This window comes from Artemia sp. Qi Xiang Cuo, chromosome 11 (genome assembly GCF_049724085.1).
Source record: "Artemia sp. Qi Xiang Cuo chromosome 11, ASM4972408v1, whole genome shotgun sequence".
In the NCBI taxonomy this organism is placed as follows: Eukaryota; Metazoa; Arthropoda; class Branchiopoda; order Anostraca; family Artemiidae; genus Artemia; species Artemia sp. Qi Xiang Cuo.
The window spans coordinates 64,253,891-64,275,793 of NC_142804.1; the positions used below are offsets into that span (position 1 = coordinate 64,253,891).

Consider the following 21,903-nt stretch of genomic DNA (forward strand, 5'->3'; position numbering starts at 1 on the left):
CAGCCAGGAAGTGCAATGGGGAGTTTAGGGCCAACCATCCCGTGCTTTCGCACATCCTTCCTGTTTACCTTCCCCAGATTTCTCCAGGTACCCATTTAGAGGTGGATCGACTCTGGCTGAGCTTAAAAAGTCAAGCCACTGACCCCTTCTCAAACCAAATAACTAGGTACACTAGGATTCGAACCCTCGCCCTCTCGGACATAGAATCCTAAATCCAGCGCACCAATCGACTCGGCTAGGATGGCCCAATGTCTTGATATCCCTTCCAAATCATTAAAAAAAGAAAACTGTTTCGCATATTGACCAATCGCCCGCGTAGAACAGGTACCAACCTCCTGATTCTCTACCTTCGGGCGGGAGTAGAATGCGTGGGTGGGGGTAAATAATCCGACGCTTCCCGTGTTATTCCCCCAGATTTCTTCGGGTACCTAGTTGCAACTGAATCAACTCTGGCTGAGCTTACAGATTCACACCGCTTACCCACGTACCAAACCAAATAATCAGTGACACCAAGACTCAAACCCCTGCCATTGCGGACACAGGGTTGCAGGTCCGTGCGCTAACCATTAGTATGGGTCAATCATACGAAATCATTAATGACAACCTGAATTGCAGTAGGCCTACACACAGCTCGGGCACGTAAGAATAAACTTAATTAAGGGAGGAAGGCGAATTAATTATGAAGTGGAGACTCGAGAAAAACAAATATTGCTTAAATCTAAAAATTTTGGGGCTGGAGAAACGCCCGGGAGGCACCACTTCTTCATATACATCTTATATAGCAAAATTTGTACCGTAACAAAATCGTCAAATTCATTTTCTGATTTGTATTTCTCACTCCCCATGAATACCATGTGCTCTAGAAAATGGGAAAATCCCGGCAAGTCCTCAGGATCCTGGAAACCACCAACTCGTATGCTCAGAGCAGCAGCAGCTAATTTTTCTGCATCATCTTTTCTCTTACCCTTCACCCTATAAGACAAAATAAAACAAAAAATATTTCACATATTACACAATATTCGATTATTTGAATTGCTTAAGTGGAAATATCCACAACGATATATATATATATTATAAAAGTTGGGAAATTCAATTTTTATTAAAAAAAAACACCATATGTAGTTTTTTGTAGAACCAAGCACCAATTAAAAATTCAAAAATAAGAAACGTGGGTCGAAATTAAAAAAAAAAAAACTAAAACAAATAGCAACAAAGAGTTTAAAAAAGTGCAGCTTTCCTTTGAAGGTGTGGTTGTCTCCGAGAACTGGCAGATTGTTAATATTTAATTTTTTCGACAATAATTTGTCAAAAATTCAAAAATTTGTCAAAACTTTATCTAATTATTTTTGCTGATTGTCCTTGGTACTTTAAGAAATAAACAAATAAGACGAATAGAGTTCAGTTTGCGTCATACCGGACTAAAAGTTTGGAACTTGATTCCAACCGCAATTAGAAATTGTGTTGATAATTTTTTTTAATTAATCACTTAAAACGGTTTCACTTATTCTAATAGGTCACATTGCTATGACATCCAGTATTTTGAAGAAAGTATTAATTGGATATGAACTCATTTGTTAGTAAAATAATTAAAAGAGGGAAATTAGCATCATTTATGGTTATTCATAATTCTTCGTTGCTGGTTATTAAAGACATGAGAATGCATAGACATATCTTCAAGTCAAAAATTCTGCAACCCATGAACTATGGTACTGAGTTATGGGGATTGGGAACTTCGCAAAACTTGAATAAATCCAGTTACATCATTTTAAAAGATTGTCAGTGACTAAAGATTATAATAATAATTACAACTTCATTTTATATATCACATTTTTGTTCAAGGCTAAAAAAAATTTCAAGAGGTCTTACGTCCAGCAGCATCAAACATCCCACCAAGATTTAATTTGTTATGCAATAAAAAAAACAAACAGACACATCCATCTCATTTTAATTACCCTGTCTATTTTTTAGCTACACTACAACACAATATTTCACAATATTACATTATACTGAAACATAACTTTAGCATCAACAAACCTTCTAAAAAATTCTAACCGTAAAAAACTAAGCAGCTCGGGTTTTTTATTGCAATCTTATCAACATATGGAATGTATTAATACAATGCCATTGGTGGCACCATTGCAAAGCGAAATCTAAGACGTGGTTGAGCACTTATTTCTTACTTATGTAATTGTTCCTCATCCAAATCCTTATCAACTTCTAGAGCATCAGCGTCTTCTTCTTCTTCTTCCATCAATTCATCATCAGTTGCTTCTTCTTCTTCAGAGCAGCTGACTGAAGCCATGGATTCACACAAAGAAGCTGAAAAAAAAGATAAATCCAACTAGGACCTCTAAGTTGACATACATTTATTTGTCTCTAAAGCTTGCTCCATAGGCATTTCAAACTAATAAGGTTGCAGAATTCTATTTATTCAATTCACATTAAAACACACTGCCTTCTAGAAAACTTGCCTTGACCCATGTGTGTAACTGCTCCAATTACTTTACATATTAGTCATACAATTTGTCAGGCAAAGCGTTCACTAACGTATAAGTTACGACATAACAACGATTGACGCTTAGCAAACTAGGGATATTGACAAAAAACAATTTCTTCATTTGTTTGCTCATAGCAAAACTTCATGCAAATTTAAACTGAAGAGTTAATAAAAAGAAGTTCAAACTAACAAAATACAAAATTACAAGGATTCAAGTATGCATAACAAAACAAAGAAATAAACCTAGAAACAACAAACGGGTTTATGGCCGGCAAGGCCGTATCCAGGGGGGGGGGGTTACTCGGTTTGAACCCCCCCCCCCCCCGAAATTTTGACCGACTCGAAAATAAGTCGAAAATTAGTAAAACCTAGGTAAAAATCAGTAAAATTAGTCGAAAACTGAGTAAAAAATTAGTAAACCCCACCCCCCCCCCCCCCAAAAAAAGTCAAAAATTAGTAAAACCCCTACTGAACAAAAATCCTGGATACGGCCCTGATGGCCGGTATGAAGAAAAAGGAGAGAAATAATCAAATGAATATTTTGCCCATTCTTCAGCCTGAAAAAAAAAAGAAAAAAAACTACCAAATAAAACTTAAAGAATATAAATAAAAATAGATATAAAACTAAAAAAACTAACTAATATATATTAACAATTAATAATCACATATACAGCAGTTCAGAAGTATACTGTAGTCACATATACATCTATTCATCTGCAGTAGATAAACGCATTAAAATACACACTACTAAAATCTATTCTTTATTGACATTTGTCTTCACATAGTATTTCTGCTTCATCAAACTCCTAAGTGCTTGAGTGCTTTTCGCAATTTACTGTAAACTAAACAGGTAGCTTAAATTAAATGCTTTATTTTATCAGTTGATATTTTATACATTTGAAAGGCGTGAATCTAAACGGAAGAAAACATCAATGAAAATGTATTGATTATTATACTAATAAAAACAAATTTAGTGTTATAAACACAACGATATCTAACAAAAACTCCCTAATAAAACATAAAATCGCGAAGAAAAACGAGGACAATTAACAGCCAGTGAAAAAATTATGCAAATATTTCGGTCAAGACCTCCGCTTGACCGTCCTCAGTGCAGAATAAAACTGATAAAAATATAAGACTCAAACCTTAAAATAAAAACACCAAACTAAAAATTGGACGAGCCTTTCTTAGTAACGGTGAAAGGGTAACTGAATAAAAAACACAAGTCTAAATGGCATTTCACAATTTCATTTTACGTAAAACACTCTTAAAGGCTAATCGCTTTCCAGTTCGATTATTATCCGAGATTCTATTTGATTGCACAATATAATTTTGTGGATGTATGTAAAAACGATAAGAATTAATAATTTTGTCATAAATGGGACTTAGAAAAGTTTCTCCAGTATCTCTGTTCAGGGCTACCTTTTGGTGAATGTGCTTTTTTTAATTCAACTGCCTCCCTGAAAACTTGCGTAAAACCTTTAACGGGGGCAACAATGGAGGTTTCGTCAAACAAAATGAAATAGTGTGGACTCTCATACACATGTTGTATGAACTCCCTAAAGCTTGAGCATTTTTAATTATTTTTAATTTACGACAAATTAAGCGAGGTTTTAATTTCAAAAAAGCAGTGAACAAAAGATAAAAACAAAAAAGACTTTAATTAGTGTTGATTTTATAAAAAAAATATATATATATATAAAAAGATTCGGGATTTTTTTAAATTAAAGTGTTGTTTTGTTTAATTTTTTGTTCACTGCTTTGTTGAAATTAATACCTGTTTTTTTCCCTTAAGTTTTCGTAAAGGGAAAAGCAGTGGGGTCTAAGAAATTAATTATTATTTTTAATATTATATTAAAAACAGAAAAATTCTTCAAAACACATTTTGTTTTCATTAATACGCACGCAAATCTCTAAGCTTTTGAGGGGACTATAGCCATGTTAACACTGCACCTATCCATGGTATTTTTTTTATGAATTTGAACCTTTTCCCAATGGGTAGAAGTGTCCAAGGAGTAGAAGGGGGGGTGCTACTCCGGACGGTCCATATATGGGCATAGAACCACGTGGTTTATGGTTTTTGTCAGTGAGAATTTGAAAAACAGGAGCTTTCTCACATTTTTGTATTTTTTTATGGATTTTGTCAGTTAGAATTTGAAAAAACAGGAAATTTGTCACATTTTTGTATGTTTTTATGGATTTTGTCAGTGAGAATTTGAAAAAACAGGAACTTTGTCACATTTATGTCTGTTTTCTTGGATGTCTTATGGATTTTGTCAGTGAAAATTTGAAAAACAGGAATTTTGTCACTTTCATGGATTATTGAGTCATTAACCAAATCATTTCTGGGCAAAGTTAATGACACTTCCTTCCTGTTGTTGTTCGAGGCAAAGTTAATGACACTTCCTTCCCGTTGTTGTTCGAGGCAAATGTTATGAGTTTCCGGGAAACAGTTAGATCGCGTGTTTCCAATATTTGTTGTTGTTGTTCGAGCCAAATGTTATGAGTTTCCGGGAAACAGTTAGATCGAGTGTTTCCAATATTTGTTGTTCTTGCTCGAGGCAAATGTTATGAGTTTACGGGAAACAGTTAGATCGCGTTTTTCCAGTCTTTGTTGTTGTTGTTCGATGCAATTGTTAAGAGTTTCCGGGATAAAGTTAGATCGCGTGTTTCCAGTATATGTTGTTGTTGTTCGAGGAAAATGTTATGAGTTTCCGGAACAAAGTTAGATCGCGTTTTTCCACTATTTGTTGTTGTTTCCGAGACAAATGTCAAGGTCAATGTTGTTGTTGTTTTGGGCAAGCTCCCAGCGAATGTCAAGGGGAACCACGTGGTTAATGGGGTCAATGGTCTCTTTCTCCAGGTGTGTTTTTGGCACGCTCTCAGCGAATGTTATGATCCGAGTATTTGTTGTTGTTGTTGTTTTTGGCACGCTCTCAGCGAATGTTCTGATCCAGAAATAGGAAATAGATTGTTTCCGGGCAAAGTTAATTAATGTCTGACAGATGACGTCAAGTTAATTAATGTCTATGGATTTCGACCAGAATTGTTTCCGAGGCAAAGTTTAGATCACACATGACAGATGATGTCATGATTGATTGAATTGTCTCCGACGCGAAGTTTATTAATGTCTGGAGTTCTTCCAGAAGAACTGTCTCTGAGCGAATGTTTAGATCTTAGCGCGGGAATCAGGTTTCCAAATAATTTGAAATGCGCCAGCGCAGAGATGCCAAACAAGAGGAACTCGCTGAAATTACGTTTAGGGATAATTTTGGCGAAACCGTTTTAGCAATTTTATGGAATTATTTCGGCGAAACAGTTAGAGACATTATAAAAGATGATTTTAGAAAAGGTTTTAGAAGAGAATTTAATGGTAAAACTCTGTGGTCGTTATAATACACAAGTTCCATTTGAACAGTGTTGTGAGGTCCTCTACCCCAACCCCAAAGGGTTCCCATCCCCCCACCCCCACCCCGAAGGAAGCCTCCGGTCCTCAAAGGCTCTCTGGGCTTCCAAAGGGCCCCCGGCGCCCCCAACGGCTCCTCAGCCCCCATTACAATACTTTTTTAAGGCTTTATTATATCTTTTCAGAACAAATTATTATTTTAGGGAATTACTTCGGTGAAACAGTTAGAGATATTTTAAAATATGATTTTTGAAGAGATTTTAGAAGAGAATTTGAGGGTGAAACTCTGTGGTCGTTATAATACACAAGTTCCATTTGAACAGTGGTGTGAGGTCCTCTACCCCAACCCCAAAGGGTTCCAATCCCCCCACCCCAACCCCGAAGGAAGCCCCGGTACTCAAAGGTCCCCTAAGCTCCCAAAGGGCCCCCAGACCCCAAAGGCCCTCCCCAGACCCCCAAAGGCCCTCCCCGGGCCCCCAAAGGCCCATCGAGCTCCCAAAAGACCACCGGGGTCCCAAAGGCCTTCACCCGGTCCCCAACTGTCCCCCAGGCTCCCAACTGGCCCCCGGACCCCAAAAGGCCCTCCCCCGGTCCCCAAAGGTCCCCCAGGCTCCCAAAGAGCCCCGGACCCCCAAAGGCCTTCCCCCGATCTCCAAAGGTCCACCGGGCTCCCAAAGGACCAATCGGTCACCAAGGGCCTCCAGACCCACAAAGGCTCTCCCCTGGCTCCCAAAGGACCAGCCAGGCCTTGGTTTAGTTTTAGTTAAAAGTATAGAGTGTTTTAGCTTAGAGTCATAACTTAGAGTTTTTGTTGAAGCTCTAGTTTAGTTTAATTTTAGTTAAGAGTTTGATGTTTTACCTTTGAGTTTCAGTTAGAGTTTTAGTTTGGTTTAGTTTTAGTTAAGAGTTTGTAGTTTTATCTTAGAGTCTTAGCTTAGTGTTTAATTTAAAGTTATTTTGTAGTTTAGTTTTAGTTAAGAGTTTATAGTTTTAACTTAGAGTCTTAGCTTAGAGTTTTAGTTATAGTGGAAGTTTAGTTTAGTTACAGTTAAGAATTTAGAGTTTTAGCTTAGAGTCATAGCCTAGATTTTTACTTAAAGTTATAGTTTGGATAAGTTTTAGTTAAGAGTTTTGAGTTTTAGCTTAGAGTCTTAGCTTAGAGTTTTTTTGTTAGAGTTCTAGTTTAGTTTAATTTTAGTTAAGAGTTTGATGTTTTACCTTAGAGTTTCAGTTGAAGTTCTAGTTTGGTTTAGTTTTAGTTAAGAGTTTAGAGTTTTTAGCTTATAGTTTTTGTTGAAGTTCTAGTTTAGTTTAGTTTTAGTTAATAGTTTAGAGATTTAGCTTAGAGTCTTAACTTAGAGTTGTTGCTAGAATTCTATTTTATTTTAATTTTAGTTAAGAGTTTGATGTTTTACCTTTGAGTTTCAGTTAGAGTTCTAGTTTAGTTTAGTTTTAGTTAAGAATTTAGAGTTTTTAGCTTAGAGTTTTAAGCTTAGAGTTTTTGTTGAAGTTCTAGTTTAGTTTAGTTTTAGTTAAGATTTTAGATTCTTGTCTTAGTCCTAACATAGAGTTTTTTTTTGTTAGAGCAAGATTGGAGTTTATTATTGCTCTTAGGTTGATTTTTTTTCCAATGGTTATCATCTAGATTTTTTGTTTAGTTTCATTCTTTATGTCGGCCCCTTAACTCATTTTATTAGATTATATTACTAATTTTAGTTTTAGTTTAGTTTAGTTTTATTTAAGATTTTAGAATTTTAGCTTTGAATTTTTTTGTTAGAGTTCTAGTTTAGTATAATTTTAGCTAAGAGTTTGATTTTTTACCTCTGAGTTTCAGTTAGAGTTCTAGTTTAGTTTTAGTTAAGAGTTTTGGTGTTTTACCTTATTGCCTTAGCTTAGAGTTTTTAGTTAGAGTTCTAGTTTAGTTTAGTTTTGGTTAAGAGTTTAGAATTTTAGCTTAGAGTCTTAGCTTAGAGTTTTTTTAGAGTTCTATTTTATTTTAGTTTTAGTTAATAGTTTATAGTTTTTGTTGAATTTTTATTTTATTTTATTTTTAGTTAATAGTTTAGAGTTTTAGCTTAGTCTTAGCTTAGAGTTTTTGTTACAGTTGAAGTTTATTTTATTAATAGTCAAGAGTTTAGAGTTTTAGCATAGAGTCTTAGCTTAGAGTTTTTGTTAGAGTGCTACTTTAGTTTACATTTAGCTAAGAGTCTAGAGTTTTATCTTATAGACCTAGCTTAGAGTTTTAGTTTAGTTTAGTTTTAGTTAAGACTTCAGAGTTTTAGCTTAGAGTCTTAGCAGAGAGTTTTTGTTAAAGTTTTAGTTTAGTTTAGTTCTAGTTAAGAGTTTAGAGTTTTATCCAAGAGTCTTATCTTAGAGTTTTTGTTAGAGTTCTAGTTTAGTTTTAGTTAAGAGTTTAGAATTTTAGCTTAGAGTCTTAGCTTGGAGTTTTATGCTAGAGTTCTAGTTTGTTTTAGTTTGAGTTAAGAACTTAGAGTTTTAGCTGAGAGTAATAGCTTAGAGTTTTTGTTGAAGTTCTAGTTTAGTTTAGTTTTAGTTAATAGCTTAGAGTTTTAGCTTACAGCCTTAGCTTAGAGGTTTTTTTAGATTTTAAGTATAGTTTAGTAATAGTTAAGAGTTTAGAGTTTTAGCATAGAGTCTTAGCTTAGAGTTTTTGTTAGAGTTCTAGTTTAGTTTTCATATAGTTAAGTGTTTGGAGTTTTACCCTAGAGACCTAGCTTAGAATTTTAGTTTAGTTTAGTTTTAGTTAAGAGTTTAGAGTTTTTAGCTTAGAGTCTTAGTTTAGAGTTCTAGTTTAGTTTAGTTATAGTTAAGAGTTTGGTGTTTTACCTTAGAGTTTTTGTTGAAGTTCTAGTTTAGCTTAGTTTTAGATTAGAGTTTAGAATTTTAGCTTAGATACTTAGCTTAGAGTTTTTTGTTATAGTTCTAGTTCATTTTATTTTTATTTAATAGTTTATATTTTTTATATGAGAGCCATATCATAGAGTTTTTGTCGAAGTTGTAGTTTAGTTCAGTTTTAGTTAAGAGTTTAGAGTTTTAGCTTAGAGTCTTAGCTTAGAGTTTTTTTTAGAGTTGAAGTTTATTTTATTTATAGTTAAGAGCTTAGAGTTTTTAGCTTAGAGTCTTAGCTTAGAGTTTTTGCTAGAGTTCTAGTTTAGTTTAGATATAGCTAAGACTTTGGAGTTTTACCCTAGGGACTTAGCTTAGAGTTTTTGTTAGAGTTGAAGTTTAGCTTAGTAATAGTTAAGAGTTTAGAGTTTTAGCATAGAGTCTTAGCTTAGAGTTTTTGTTAGAGTTCTTGTTTAGTTTACATATAGTTAAGAGTTTGGAGTATTACCTTAGAGACCTAGCTTAGAATTTTAGTTTAGTTTAGTAATAGTTAAGAGTTTAGAACTTTAGCTTAGAGTCTTAGCTTAGAGTTTTTGTTAGAGTTCCAGTTTAGTTTAGTTATAGTTAAGAGTTTTGTGTTTTACCATAGAGACTTAGCTTAGAGTTTTAGTTTAGTTTAGTTTTAGTTAAGATTTTAGAGTTTTATCTTAGAGTCTTAGCAGAGAGTTTTTGTTAGAGTTATAGTTTAGTTTATTTTTATTTAATAGTTTATAGTTTTATCATAGATTCTTATATAAGAGTTTTTGTTAGAGTTCTAGTTTAGTTTAGTTTTATTTAAGAGTTTAGTGTTTTTAGCTTAAGTCTTAGTTTAAAGTTTTTTGTTGAAGTTCTAGTTTAGTTTAGAGTTTTAGCTTGGACTTAGAGTTTTAGTTAGAGTTCTAGTTTAGTTTAGTTTTAGTTAAGAATTTAGAGTTTTATCTTAGAGTCTTAGCTTAGAATTTTTGTTAGAGTTCTATTTTAGTTTAGTTTTAGTTAAGAGTTTAGAGTTTTACCTTAGAGTCTTAGCTTAGAGTTTTTGCCATAGTTCTATTTTAGTTTAGTTATAGTTAAGAGTTTGGTGTTTCACCCTAGAGACTTAGCTTAGAGTTTTAGTCTAGTTTAGTTTTACTTAAGAGTTTAGAGTTTTAGATTAGGGTCTCAGCTTAGAGTTTTTGCTAGAGTTCTAGTTTAGTTTAGTTTTAGATAAGAGTTTAGTGTTTTTAGCTTAGAGTCTTAGTTTAGAGTTTTTGTTGAAGTCTAGTTTAGTTTTAGTTTAGAGTTTTAGCTTAGACTTAGAGTTTTAATTAGAGTTCTAGTTTAGTTTAGTTAGCTGAGAGTTAAGAGTTTTAGCTTAGAGTCATAGCTTAGAGTTTTTGTTAGAGTTTTAGTTTAGTTTAGTTTAAGTTAAGAGTTTAGAGTTTTACCATAGAGTCTTAGCTTAGAGTTTTAGTTAGAGTTGAAGTTTAGTTTAGTTACTTTTAAGAATTTAGAGTTTTATCTTAGAGTAGTAGCTTAGAGTTTTACTTTAAGTTATAGCTTGGTTAAGATTTAGTTAAGAGTTTCGACTTTTAGCTGACTCTTAGCCTAGTGTTTTTCCTAGATTTCTAGTTTATTTTATTTTTAGTTAAGAGTTTAGAGTTTTACCTTAGAGTCCTAGCTAAGAGTTTTTGTTAGATTTCTAGTTTATTTTAGTTTTAGTTAAGAATTTGATATTTTACCTTTGAGTTTCAGGTAGAGTTTTAGTTTATTTTAATTTTAGTTAAGAGATTATAGTTTTAACTTTAAGTCTTATCTTAGAGTTGTAGTTAGAGTTCTAGTTTTGTTCAGTTTTATTTAAGAGTTTAGAATTTTAGCTTAGAGTATTAGTTCAGAGTTTTCGTTAGAATTCTAGTTTATTTTAGTTTTAGTTAATAGTTTGTAGTTTTAAATTTGAGTTTCAATTAGAGTTCTAGTTTAGTTTAGTTTTAGTTATGAGTTTAAGAGTTTTTAGCTTAGAGTCTTATCTTAGAGTTTTTGTTGAAGTTCTAGTTTAGTTTAGTTTTAGTTAATAGCTTAGAGTTTTTGTTAGAGTTCTAGTTTAGTTTAATTTTATTTAAGAGTTTAGAGTCTTAGCTTAGAGTTTTTTTGTTAGAGTTCTAGTTTACTTTAATTTTAGTTAAGAGTTTTTCTTTTACCTTTGAGTTTCAATTAGAGTTCTAGTTTAGTTTTAGTTAAGAGTTTGGTGTTTTACCTTAGAGTTTCAGTTAGAGTTCTAGTTTAGTTTTCGTTAAGAGTTTGGTGTTTCACCTTAGAGTCTTAGCTTAGAGTTTTTTGTTAGGGTTCTAGTTTAGTTTAATTTTAGTTAAGAGTTTGATTTTGTACCTCTGAGTTTCAGTTAGAGTTCTAGTTTAGTTTTAGTTAAGAGTTTGGAGTTTTACCTTAGACTCTTAGCTTAGAGTTTTTAGTTAGAGTTCTAGTCTAGTTTAGTTTTGGTTAAGAATTTAGAATTTCAGCTTAGAGTCTTAGCTTAGAGTTTTTTTAGAGTTCTAGTTTATTTTAGTTTTAGTTAAGAGTTTAGTTTTTACCATAGAGTCTTAGCTTAGAATTTTTGTTGAAGTTTTAGTTTATTTTAGTTTTATTTAATAGTTTAGAGTTTTAGCTTAGAGTCTTAGCTTAGAGTTTTTGTTAGAGTTGAAGTTTAGTTTAACAATATTTAAGATTTAGGTGTTTTACCATATAGTCTAAGATGGGAGACCTTATTTTATCCCTAGTTTAGTTTAGTTTTTGTTTATAGACTAGATCTTAAGCTTAGACTCTAATCTCAGAGTTTTTGTTTGATTTCTAGTTTAGTTTAGTTTTGTTAAATAGTTTAGATGTTTTAGATTATACTAACATATTATATATTTTTTTTAAGATATAGCTTAATGTAGTCTGAGGTAAGAGTTTATAGTTTTAGCTTAGATTCTTAGCTTAGAGTTTTGTTAGAGTTTTAGTTTAGTTTAGTTTAAGTTAAGAGTTTAGAGTTTTAGCTTAGAGTATTAGCTTAGAGTTATAGTTAGAGTTGAAGTTTAGTTTAGTTATAGTTAAGAATTTAGAGTTTTAGCTTAGAGTCGTAGTTTGGAGTTTTTGTTATATTTCTAGTTTAGTTTAGTTAAGAGTTTAGAGTTTTATCATAGAGTCATAGATTAGAGTTTTTGTTGAAGTTGAAGTTTAGTTTAGTCATAGTTAAGAATTTAGAGTTTTTATCTTAGAGTCATAGCTTAGAGTTTTTGAAGTTCTAGTTTAGTTTTTCCACGTTTAAGTTAGGTTAGATTAGGTTAGCTTATCATGAGCGCCCATGATAAGCTAACCTAATCTAACCTAACTTAAACGTGGAGAAACCAAACTTCTAACCTGACCTAACCTAACCTATGGTTTTGGTATTTCTATGCAATATTGTGTAATTTTGTGGTTATGCTAGTTTGGACTAAACTTCAACTTTAACTAAAATTCTAAGCTAAGACTCTAAGCTAAAGCTAAAAATCTTAACTAAAACTAAACTAAACAATAACTCTAACTAAAACTCTAAGCTAATACTCTAAGCTAAAACTATAAACTCTTAACTATAACTAAACTAAACGAAACTTCAACACTAACTAAAACTCTAATCTAAGACTTTAAGGTGAAACTCAAAACTCTTAACTAAAACTAAAATAAACTAGAACTATAAATAAAACAATAATCTAAGGCTTTAAGGTAAAACTCTAAACTCTTAACTAAAACTAAACTAAGCTAGAACTACAACTAAAACTCTAAGCTAAGACTCCAAGCTAAAACTCTAAACCCTTACCTGTAAGTAAACTAAACTTCAACTCTAAGTAAAACTCTAAGCTAAGACTCTAAGGTTGAACTCTAAACTCTTAACTAAACTAAACTCGAACTTTAAAATCTCTAAGCTATGACTCTAATATAAAAATTCTAAATTCTTAACTATGACTAAACTAAACTTCAACTTCACAAAAAACTCTAACCTATGAATCTATTATAAAACTCTAAAGTCTTAACTAAAATAAACTAGAACTATAACAAAAACTTTAAACTACAACTCTAATCGAAAAACTCTAAATTATTAACTATAACTAAACTAAACTTCAACTCTAACTATAAATCTAAGCTAATAATATAAGCTAAAACTCTAAACTTTTAACTATAACTAAACTAAACTAAAACTCTATCAACAGCTGTAAGCTAAGAATCGAAGCTAAAAATATAAACTCTTAACTGAAACTAAACTAAACTATAGATTCAACAAAAACTCTAAGATATTAATCTAAGCTAAAAACTCTAAAATCTTGACTAAAACTAAAATAAAATAAAAATCTAACAAAAACTCTGATCTAAGAGTCTAAGCTTAAACTCTAAACTCTAAACTAAAACTAAACTAAACTAGAACTCTAATTAAAACTCAAAGATATGAGTCTACGGTAAAACACCAAACTCTTAAATATTACTAAACTAAACTTCAACTATAACAAAAACTGTAAGCTAAGACTCTTAGCTAAGATTCTAAACTATTAACTAAAACTAAAATAAACTAAAACTTCAAAAAAAACTCTAAGCTAAGACTTTATGGTAAAAACTAAATTTTTAGCTAAAATTAAAATAAGCTAAAAATCTAAGAAACCCCTAAGATAATACTCTAAGCTGAAAATCTAAAGTCTTTACCAAAACTAAACTAAACTAGAACTCTAACTAAAAACTCCAAGCTAAGACTCTACAGTAAAGCACTAAACTCTTAACTAAAACTAAACTAGAACTCTAACTGAAACTCAGAGATACAAAATTAAACTCTTAACTAAAATTAAACTAAACTAGAACCCTAACAAAAAACTCTAAGCTAACACTCTAAAGTGAAACACTAAAGTCCTAAATAAAACAAAACTAGAACTTTAACTGAAACTCTAAGGTAAAACAACAAACTCTAAACTAAAACTAAACTAGAACTATAATTGAAACTCAAATGAAAAAAAAATTAAACTATTAACTAAAATTAAACTAAACTAGAATTCTAACAAAAAAACTCTAAGTTAAAACTCTAAAATCTTAAATAAAATTAAAATAAACCAGAACTCTAACAAACACTCTAGGCTATTAACTAAAACTAAACTAAACTAGAACTTCAATAAAACCTCTAAGCTAAGACTCTAAGATAAAAACTCTAAACTAATAACTAAAACTAAACTAAACTATAACTATACCTGAAACTCAAATGTAAAACTCTAACTTATTAACTAAAACTAAAGGAAACTTGTACTCTAACAAAAACTCTGAGCTAAGACTCTATGCTAGAATTCTAAACTCCTAACTAAAACTGAACAAAAACTAGAACTCTAACTAAAACTCTAAGCTAAGACTCCAAGGTAAAACGGTAAACTCTTAACTAAAAGTAAAATAAGCTAAAACTCTACCTGAAACTCAAAGGTAAAATATCAAATTCTTAACTAAAATTAAACTAAACTAGAAATCTAACAAAAACTCTAAGCTAGGAATCTAAGGTAAAACTTTAAACTCTTAACTAAAACTAAAATAAACTAGAACTCTAGCAAAAACACTAAGCTAAGACTCAGCTAAAACTCGAAACTCTTAACTAAAACTTAACCAAACTATAACTTAAAATAAAACTCTAAGCCATGACTCTAAGCTAAAAATATAAATTCTTAAAAGTAACTAAACTAAACTGCAAATCTAAATAAAACTCTAATCTAAGACTCTATGTTAAAACTCTAAACTCTTAGCTAAAACTATACAAAGTTATAACTCTAACAAAAACTCTAAGCTAAGACTTTAATCTAAAACTCTAAACTCTTAGCTAACTAAACTAAACTAGAACTCTAATTAAAACTATAAGTCTAATCAAAAACTAAAAAACAAAACTAAATTAAACTTTAACAAAAAATCTAAACTAAGACTATAAGATAAAACACTAAACTCTTAACTAAAACTAAACTAAACTAGAAATCTAGCAAAAACTCTAAGCTGAGACCCTAAGCTAAGACTCTAAACTCTTAAGTAAAACTAAAATAGACCAAAACTCAAATATAAGCCTATAGGGTGAAAAACCAAACGCTCAACTATAACTAAACTAAAATAGAACTATAGCAAAAATTCTAAGCTAAGAATCTAAGATAAAACTTTAAACTAAAACTAAACTAAACTAGAACTCTAACAAAAATACTAAGCTAAGACTATAAGCCAAATCTCTAAACACTTAAATAAAACTTAACTAAACTAGAACTCTAATTAAAACTCTAATTCTAAGATAAAACTCTAAACTAAACTAGAACTTCAACAGAAAGATTTAAACTAAGGCTCTAAGCTTAAAAAACTAAACTCTTAACTAAAACAAGACTAAACTAGAACTCTAATAAAAACTCCGAGATAAGACTCTAGGCTAAAACTCTAAACTCTCAACTAAAACTAAACTCAACTAGAACTCTAACAAAAACTCTCTGCTAAGACTCTAAGCTAAAACTCTAAAATCTTAACTAAAACTAAACTAAACTAAAACTCTAAGATAAGTCTCTATGGTAAAACACAAAACTCTTAACTATAACTAAACTAAATTAAAACTCTAACAAAAACTCTAAGCTAAGACTCCAAGCTAAAATTCTAAACTCTTAACTCTTACTAAGCTAAACTAAAATTCTAAGCTAGGTCTCTAATGTAAAATTCCAAGCTCTTAGCTAAATGTAAACTTAACTAGAACTCTAAAAAAAACTATAAGCTAAGACTCTATTCTAAAACTATAAACTATTAACTATTACTAAACTAAAATATGGCTCTGAAAAAAACTCTAATCTAAGTCTCTGCTGTAAAACTCAATAGTCTTAACTACATCAAAAGTAAACTAGAACTCTAACAAAAACTCAAAGCTAACACTCCAATCTAAAAATTCTAAGCTCTTAACCAATACTAAAATAAACTTCCAACTCTAACAAAAAATCTAAGCTAAGACTCTAAGCTAAAACTCTTAACTAAAACTGAACTAAACTAGAACTTCAACAAAAACTCTAGGCTACGACTCTCAGCTAAAAACTCTAAACTCTTAACTAAAAATAATATAAACTAGAACTTTAACAAAAAACTCTAAGATAATACTCTAAGCTAAAATTCTAAACTCTTATCTAAAACTAAACTAAACTAGAACTTCAACAACAACTCTAAGGTAAAACACCAAACTCTTAACTATAACTAAACTAAACTAGAACTCTAAACTAAAACTCTAAGCTAAAAAACTCTAAACTCTTAACTATATGTAAACTAAACTAGAACTCTAACAAAAACTCTAAGCTAAGACTCTATGATAAAACTATAAACTATTAACTATTACTAAACTAAACTTCAACTCTAACAAAACCTCTAAGCTAAGGCTCTAAGATAAAAATCTAAAATATTAAATAAAACTAAAATAAACTAGAACTTCAACAAAAACTCTAAGATATGACTATCAGCTAAAAACTCTAATATATTAAGTAAAACTAAAACAAACTAGAACTCTAGCATAAAACCGCAAGCTAAGACTCTAAGCTAAAATTCTAAACTCTTAACTAAAACTAAACTAGAACTCTATCAAAAACTGTGAGATAAGACTCTAGGATAAAACTCTAAACTCGTAACTAAAACTAAACTAAACTAGAACTCTAACAAAAACTCTCTGCTAAGACTCTATGCTAAAACTCTAAACTATTAACTAAAAATAAACTAAAATAAAACTCTAAGCTATGTGTCTAAAATAAAACTCTAAACTCTTAACTACATCTAAACTAAACTAAAAGTCTAACAAAAACTCTAAGCTAAGGATTTATGATAAAACTGAAAACGCTTAACTATTAGTAAACTGAACTTCAACTCTACCAAAAACTCTAATATAACAATATAATATAGGACTACAAAATATTAGATAAAAATAAAATAAAATAAAACTTAAAAAAAAACTATAAACTATTGACTAAAACTAAGCAAAACTAGAACTATAACAAAAAACTTAAAGATAACAGTATGAGCTAAATTTATAGACTCTTAACCAACAATAAAGTAAACTATAACACCAACTAAGAACTCTACGATAAGAAATGAACCTGAAACCATCAACTCGTAAAAATAACTAAACTAGAATTCTAACTTAAACTCAAGAATTGGAAAATCAGACTCTTAAATAAAATTAAACTAAACTCGAACTCTAACAAAAAAACTCTAAGCTAAAATTCTAAAATCTTACCTAAAACTAAACTAAACTAGAACTCAAATTAAAACTCTAAGCTAAGACTCTAAGGTAAAACACCAAACTCTTAACTGAAACTAAACTGAAACTCTAACTGAAACTCAAAGGAAAATAAATCAAACTCTTAACTAAAATTAAACTAAACTATAACTATAACAAAAAAACTATAATATAATAATAATATAAAACTCTAAACTCTAAACTAAAACCGAAGTACGATAGAAATAAAACATAAAATCTAATCTTATACTATTCGCTAAATCACTGAAAGCTTAACTAAAACTAAATTAAACTACAAATTAGACAAAAAATATAAGCTACTAACTTAAAATAACAAAACGAAATAATTAACTAAAACTAAACTAAACTAGAACTCTAACTGAAACTCAACGGTAAAACATCAAACTCTTAACTAAAATTAAACTAAACTAGAACTCTAACAAAAACTCTAAGCTAAGACTCTAATCTAAAACTCTAAACTATTAAATAAAACTAAACTCAACTACAACTTAAACAAAAACTCTAATCTAAAAAATATAAAATATTAAATAGAAATAAACTAAGCTATAACTATAACTTAAACTAAAATTTAAAAAAACAAAATAATAGATAAAACTAAACTAAAATACAACTATTGAAAAAAAAACACCAATGTTAGAATCTAAGCAAAACTCTAAACTGAACTAAAATTAAATCAAACTATTATTTTAATTAAAACTCCAGTCTGCGACTCAAAGATAAAACTCTAAATTCTTAACTCTGACTAAACTAGGCTTCCACTCTAACTAAAACTCTAAGCTAAGACTCTAAGTTAAAGCTCTATACTTTTAACTAAAACTAAACTACACAACAACTCTAACTTAAACTCTAAGCTAAGACTATAAGATAAAACTACAAACTATTAAATAAAAATAAACAAAACTAAAACTCTAACTGAAACTAAAAGGTAAAACATCAAACTCTTAACTAAAATTTAACTAAACTAGAACTTCAAGAAAAACTCTAAGTTATGACTCTAAGCTAAAATACTCTATACTTTTAACTAAAACTAACCCCCGGGCTGGGTGGTCCTTTGGGGGCCCGGGTAGTGCGTGTGTTGGTGGGGTAGTCCTTGAGGAGTGTGGGGGCCTTGGGGCGCCCTGGGGCCATGGAGGGACCGGGGGGAGGGCCTCGCGGGGTCGATGGGCCTGGGGGAAGCGGGAGGGCCTTGGCGGATCAGGGGAGGGCCTGGGGGGGTCGTGAGAGCCAGTTGGGAGTCGGAGGGGCATTTTGGGGCCAAGTGATGGCCTGTGGGACCCCTGTGGTCTTTTGGGACCTCGATAGGCCATTGGGTGCCCGGGGAGGGCCTTTGAGGGTCTGGGGAGGGCCTTTGGGGTGCTGGGGGCCCTTTGGAAGCCCAGAGAACCTTTGAGGACCGGGGCTTCCTTCGGGGTTGGGGTAGGGGGATTGGAACCCTTTGGGGTTGGGGTAGAGGACCTCACAACACTGTTCAAATGGAACTTGTGTAGTATAAAGACCACAGAGTTTCACCCTCAAATTCTCTTCTAAAATCTCTTCAAAAATCATATTTTAAAATGTCTCTAACTGTTTCACCGAAATAATTCCCTAAAATAATAATTTGTTCTAAAGATATAATAAAGCCTTAAAAGAGTATTATAATGGGGGCTCTGGAGCCTTTGGGGGCACGGGGGGCCGTTGGGACGCCCAGAGACCCTTTGAGGACGGGGGGCTTCGTGGGGGGTGGGGGGGGGGGTATTGGAACCCTTTGGGGTTGGGGTAGAGGACCTCAAAACACTGTTCAAATGGAACTTGTGTATTATAACGACCACAGAGTTTTACTATTAAATTCTCTTCTAAAACCTTTTCTAAAATCATCTTTTATAATGTCTCTATCTGTTTCGCCGAAATAATTCCATAAAATGGCTAAAACGGTTTTGCCAAAATTATCCCTAAATGTAATTTCAGCGAGTTCCTCATGCTTGTCATTTCTGTGCTGGCGCATTTCAAATTATTTGGAAACCTGATTCCCGCGCTAAGATCTAAACATTCGCTCAGAGACAGTTCTTTTGGAAGAACTCCAGACATTAATAAACTTCGCGCCAGAGACAATTCAATCAATCATGACATCATCTGTCATGTGTGATCTAAACTTTGCCTCGGAAACAATTCTGGTTGAAATCACATTAATTAACTTGACGTCATCTGTCAGACATTAATTAACTTTGCCCGGAAACAATCTATTTCCTATTTCTGGATCATAACATTCACTGAGAGCGTGCCAAAAACAACAACAACAACAAATACTCGGATCATAACACTAGCTGAGAGCGTGCCAAAAACAAACCTGGAGAAAGAGACCATTGACCCCATTAACCACGTGGTTCCCCTTGACATTCACTGGGAGCTTGCCCAAAACAACAACAACATTGACCTTGAAATTTGTCTCGGAAACAACAACAAATAGTGGAAACACGCGATCTAACTTTTTTCCGGAAACTCATAACATTTGCATCGAACAACAACACCAAATACTGGAAACACGCGATCTAACTGTTTCCCGTAAACTCATAACATTTGACTCGAACAACAACAACAAATACTATTTCTGGACACCAGGACATTCGCTTGGCTGAGAAGGAAACACGCGATCTAACTGTTTCCCGGAAACTCATAACATTTGCCTCGAACAACAACAACAAATATTGGAAACACGCGATCTAACTGTTTCCCGGAAACTCATAACATTTGGCTCGAACAACAACAAATATTGGAAACACGCGATCAAACTGTTTCCCGGAAACTCATAACATTTGCCTCGAACAACAACAGCAAGCAAGTGTCATTAACTTTGCCTCGAACAACAACAGGAAGAAAGTGTCATTAACTATACCCGGAAACGATTTGGTTAATGACTCTATAATCCATGAAAGTGACAAAATTCCTGTTTTTCAAATTTTCACTGACAAAATCCATAAAAAACATCCAAGAAAACAGACATAAATGTGAGAAAGTTCCTGTTTTTACAAATTCTCACTGACAAAAACCATAAAAACATACAAAAATATGAGAAAGTTCCTATTTTTTCAAATTCTCACTAACAAAATCCATAAAAAATTTTGACAAAGTTCCTGTTTTTTCAAATTCTCACTGACAAAAACCATAAACCACGTGGTTCTATGCACATATATGGACTCCCGTCCGGAGTAGCACCCCCCCTTCTACTCCAAGGGGAAGACCAAGCCATCACGAACCATCACAGATGTAGATTAATTAAGTTAGTTGATTTACTGTGTATTTTAAAGAACCTATTCAAAAAGGAAAAAAACTACCTTGGGCAATTCTGCCAGGATTTCTATCTGGATCGTGTATCAGCAAAACTTTGAGGCCATTATCGAGACGAAGAGATCTAAAAACAAAATAGCAATCACTAAAATAGACCATTCTAGTCAAGGATTAATTATCTCCAATAACATATTTAAATATGACAAAACAACTAGATCACTATTGATTTAATTGGGGCTTCTATAAATTGGGCTAGCAAAGTGTAGTATTTGGTTACTATTTTAGATGAAAATATATTTTTTAAAACATGTTTATCTAGTTTGTATTTAAAATTATCTAAAAATACAGACCAGATTGGCCAGACCCCCCCCCCCCTCCCCTCCTGAAACATTTTCAAGAAGAACACTTCTTAAGAAGACAATTATCATTTTTGATGCATTGTTATACAAACATTAAACTCGAATTTGAAAAGCGGGGGTTGGTCAAAGAATGATGGCCTCCCTCACTTTTAGGAGAGCCTTTAGATCAAACAAAACTGTAAGTAAATAGCAACCCTTGTCAATAGAAAACAAACTGTGTAAAAGAATATTTTGATTACAATATGCTCAACGACAAAATCGATTGTTAATGCTGATTCTAAATATGAAGCAGCATTTGCTAAATTTAGTTTATCATTAAAAGCTATTTGTCAACGAAAATGTGTATGATTTTATAGAAAGGGTTAAACTCCCTCAAGATCAGATACAATCTTGATGAAAATTATGCGATGAAATTCAACATGCATGAGAAATCTTAAGCCACTATCATTAAAATATGAAATTTCTGATTTTTACACAAAAGCGTGGTCATGCATGCATGTTTTTTACTCCAAAAAAATATTGCCCTTAAAAAGAATCAAAATAGATCAGTCCACAAGAAAGTACCCAATTCTAGTATTTTGACCAGCCAAACCACAATTTTGGCCAAAACAGAGCCCAATGTTAATCAAGAAAAAAATTTGGACAAGCATTGAAAGGGTGTTAACCCAGTATCCCAGTCTCAAAGGCAATGCTGGCATATACTATAACGTTCATCCCTAAACAAACATGCAGTCTATAGAAAAATGGACCATTATTATGGTTTATTAAAGCATGTAATTTCAAAGTTGAGAGGGGTAAAAGCTCATTGCTCATTGGTATCAAAGGGGTAAATCCCCACTCATTGTAGAAATAATGGTTTATTAGAAGAGTGCAAGTTCTAAAAAATAAAGCTGCTAGAACAATCGGTAGGTATGTCCAGGATGTACATGACACCTGTGCTTGTTTTAGGTCCCTGGAGCTCCTTAATTTAGATTAAATAAAAAAAACAAGTTTTTTTTAACTGAAAGTAAGGAAAGACGTTAAAACTTAAAACGAACAGAAATTATTCCGTATATGAAAGGGGCTGTCCCCTCCTCAACGCCTCGCTCTTTACGCTAAAGTTTTTTATTGTTTAAAAAAAATAAGAGTTGTGAGAAAGTCAAACTTTAGCGTAAGGAGCGAGGCGTTGAGGAGGGGACAGCCCCTTTTATATACGGAATAATTTCTGTTCGTTTTAAGTTTTTACGTCGTTCCT

At 32.0% G+C, this 21,903-nt stretch overlaps 1 protein-coding gene across 1 annotated transcript in view; it reads right to left on the reverse strand.

Annotated features, from left to right (window-relative positions):
• The window catches only part of LOC148947238 (nardilysin-like), a 154,293-nt gene that overhangs the window by 115,493 nt on the left and 16,897 nt on the right, over positions 1-21,903 (reverse strand). The window contains exons 2-4 of the mRNA XM_089096942.1: positions 20,358-20,434; positions 2,181-2,319; positions 795-972 (exon numbers count right to left, since the gene is read on the reverse strand). Of these exons, the coding sequence (XP_088953068.1) occupies positions 795-972; positions 2,181-2,319; positions 20,358-20,434 (394 nt within the window). The remainder of the gene's footprint in view (positions 1-794; positions 973-2,180; positions 2,320-20,357; positions 20,435-21,903) is intronic.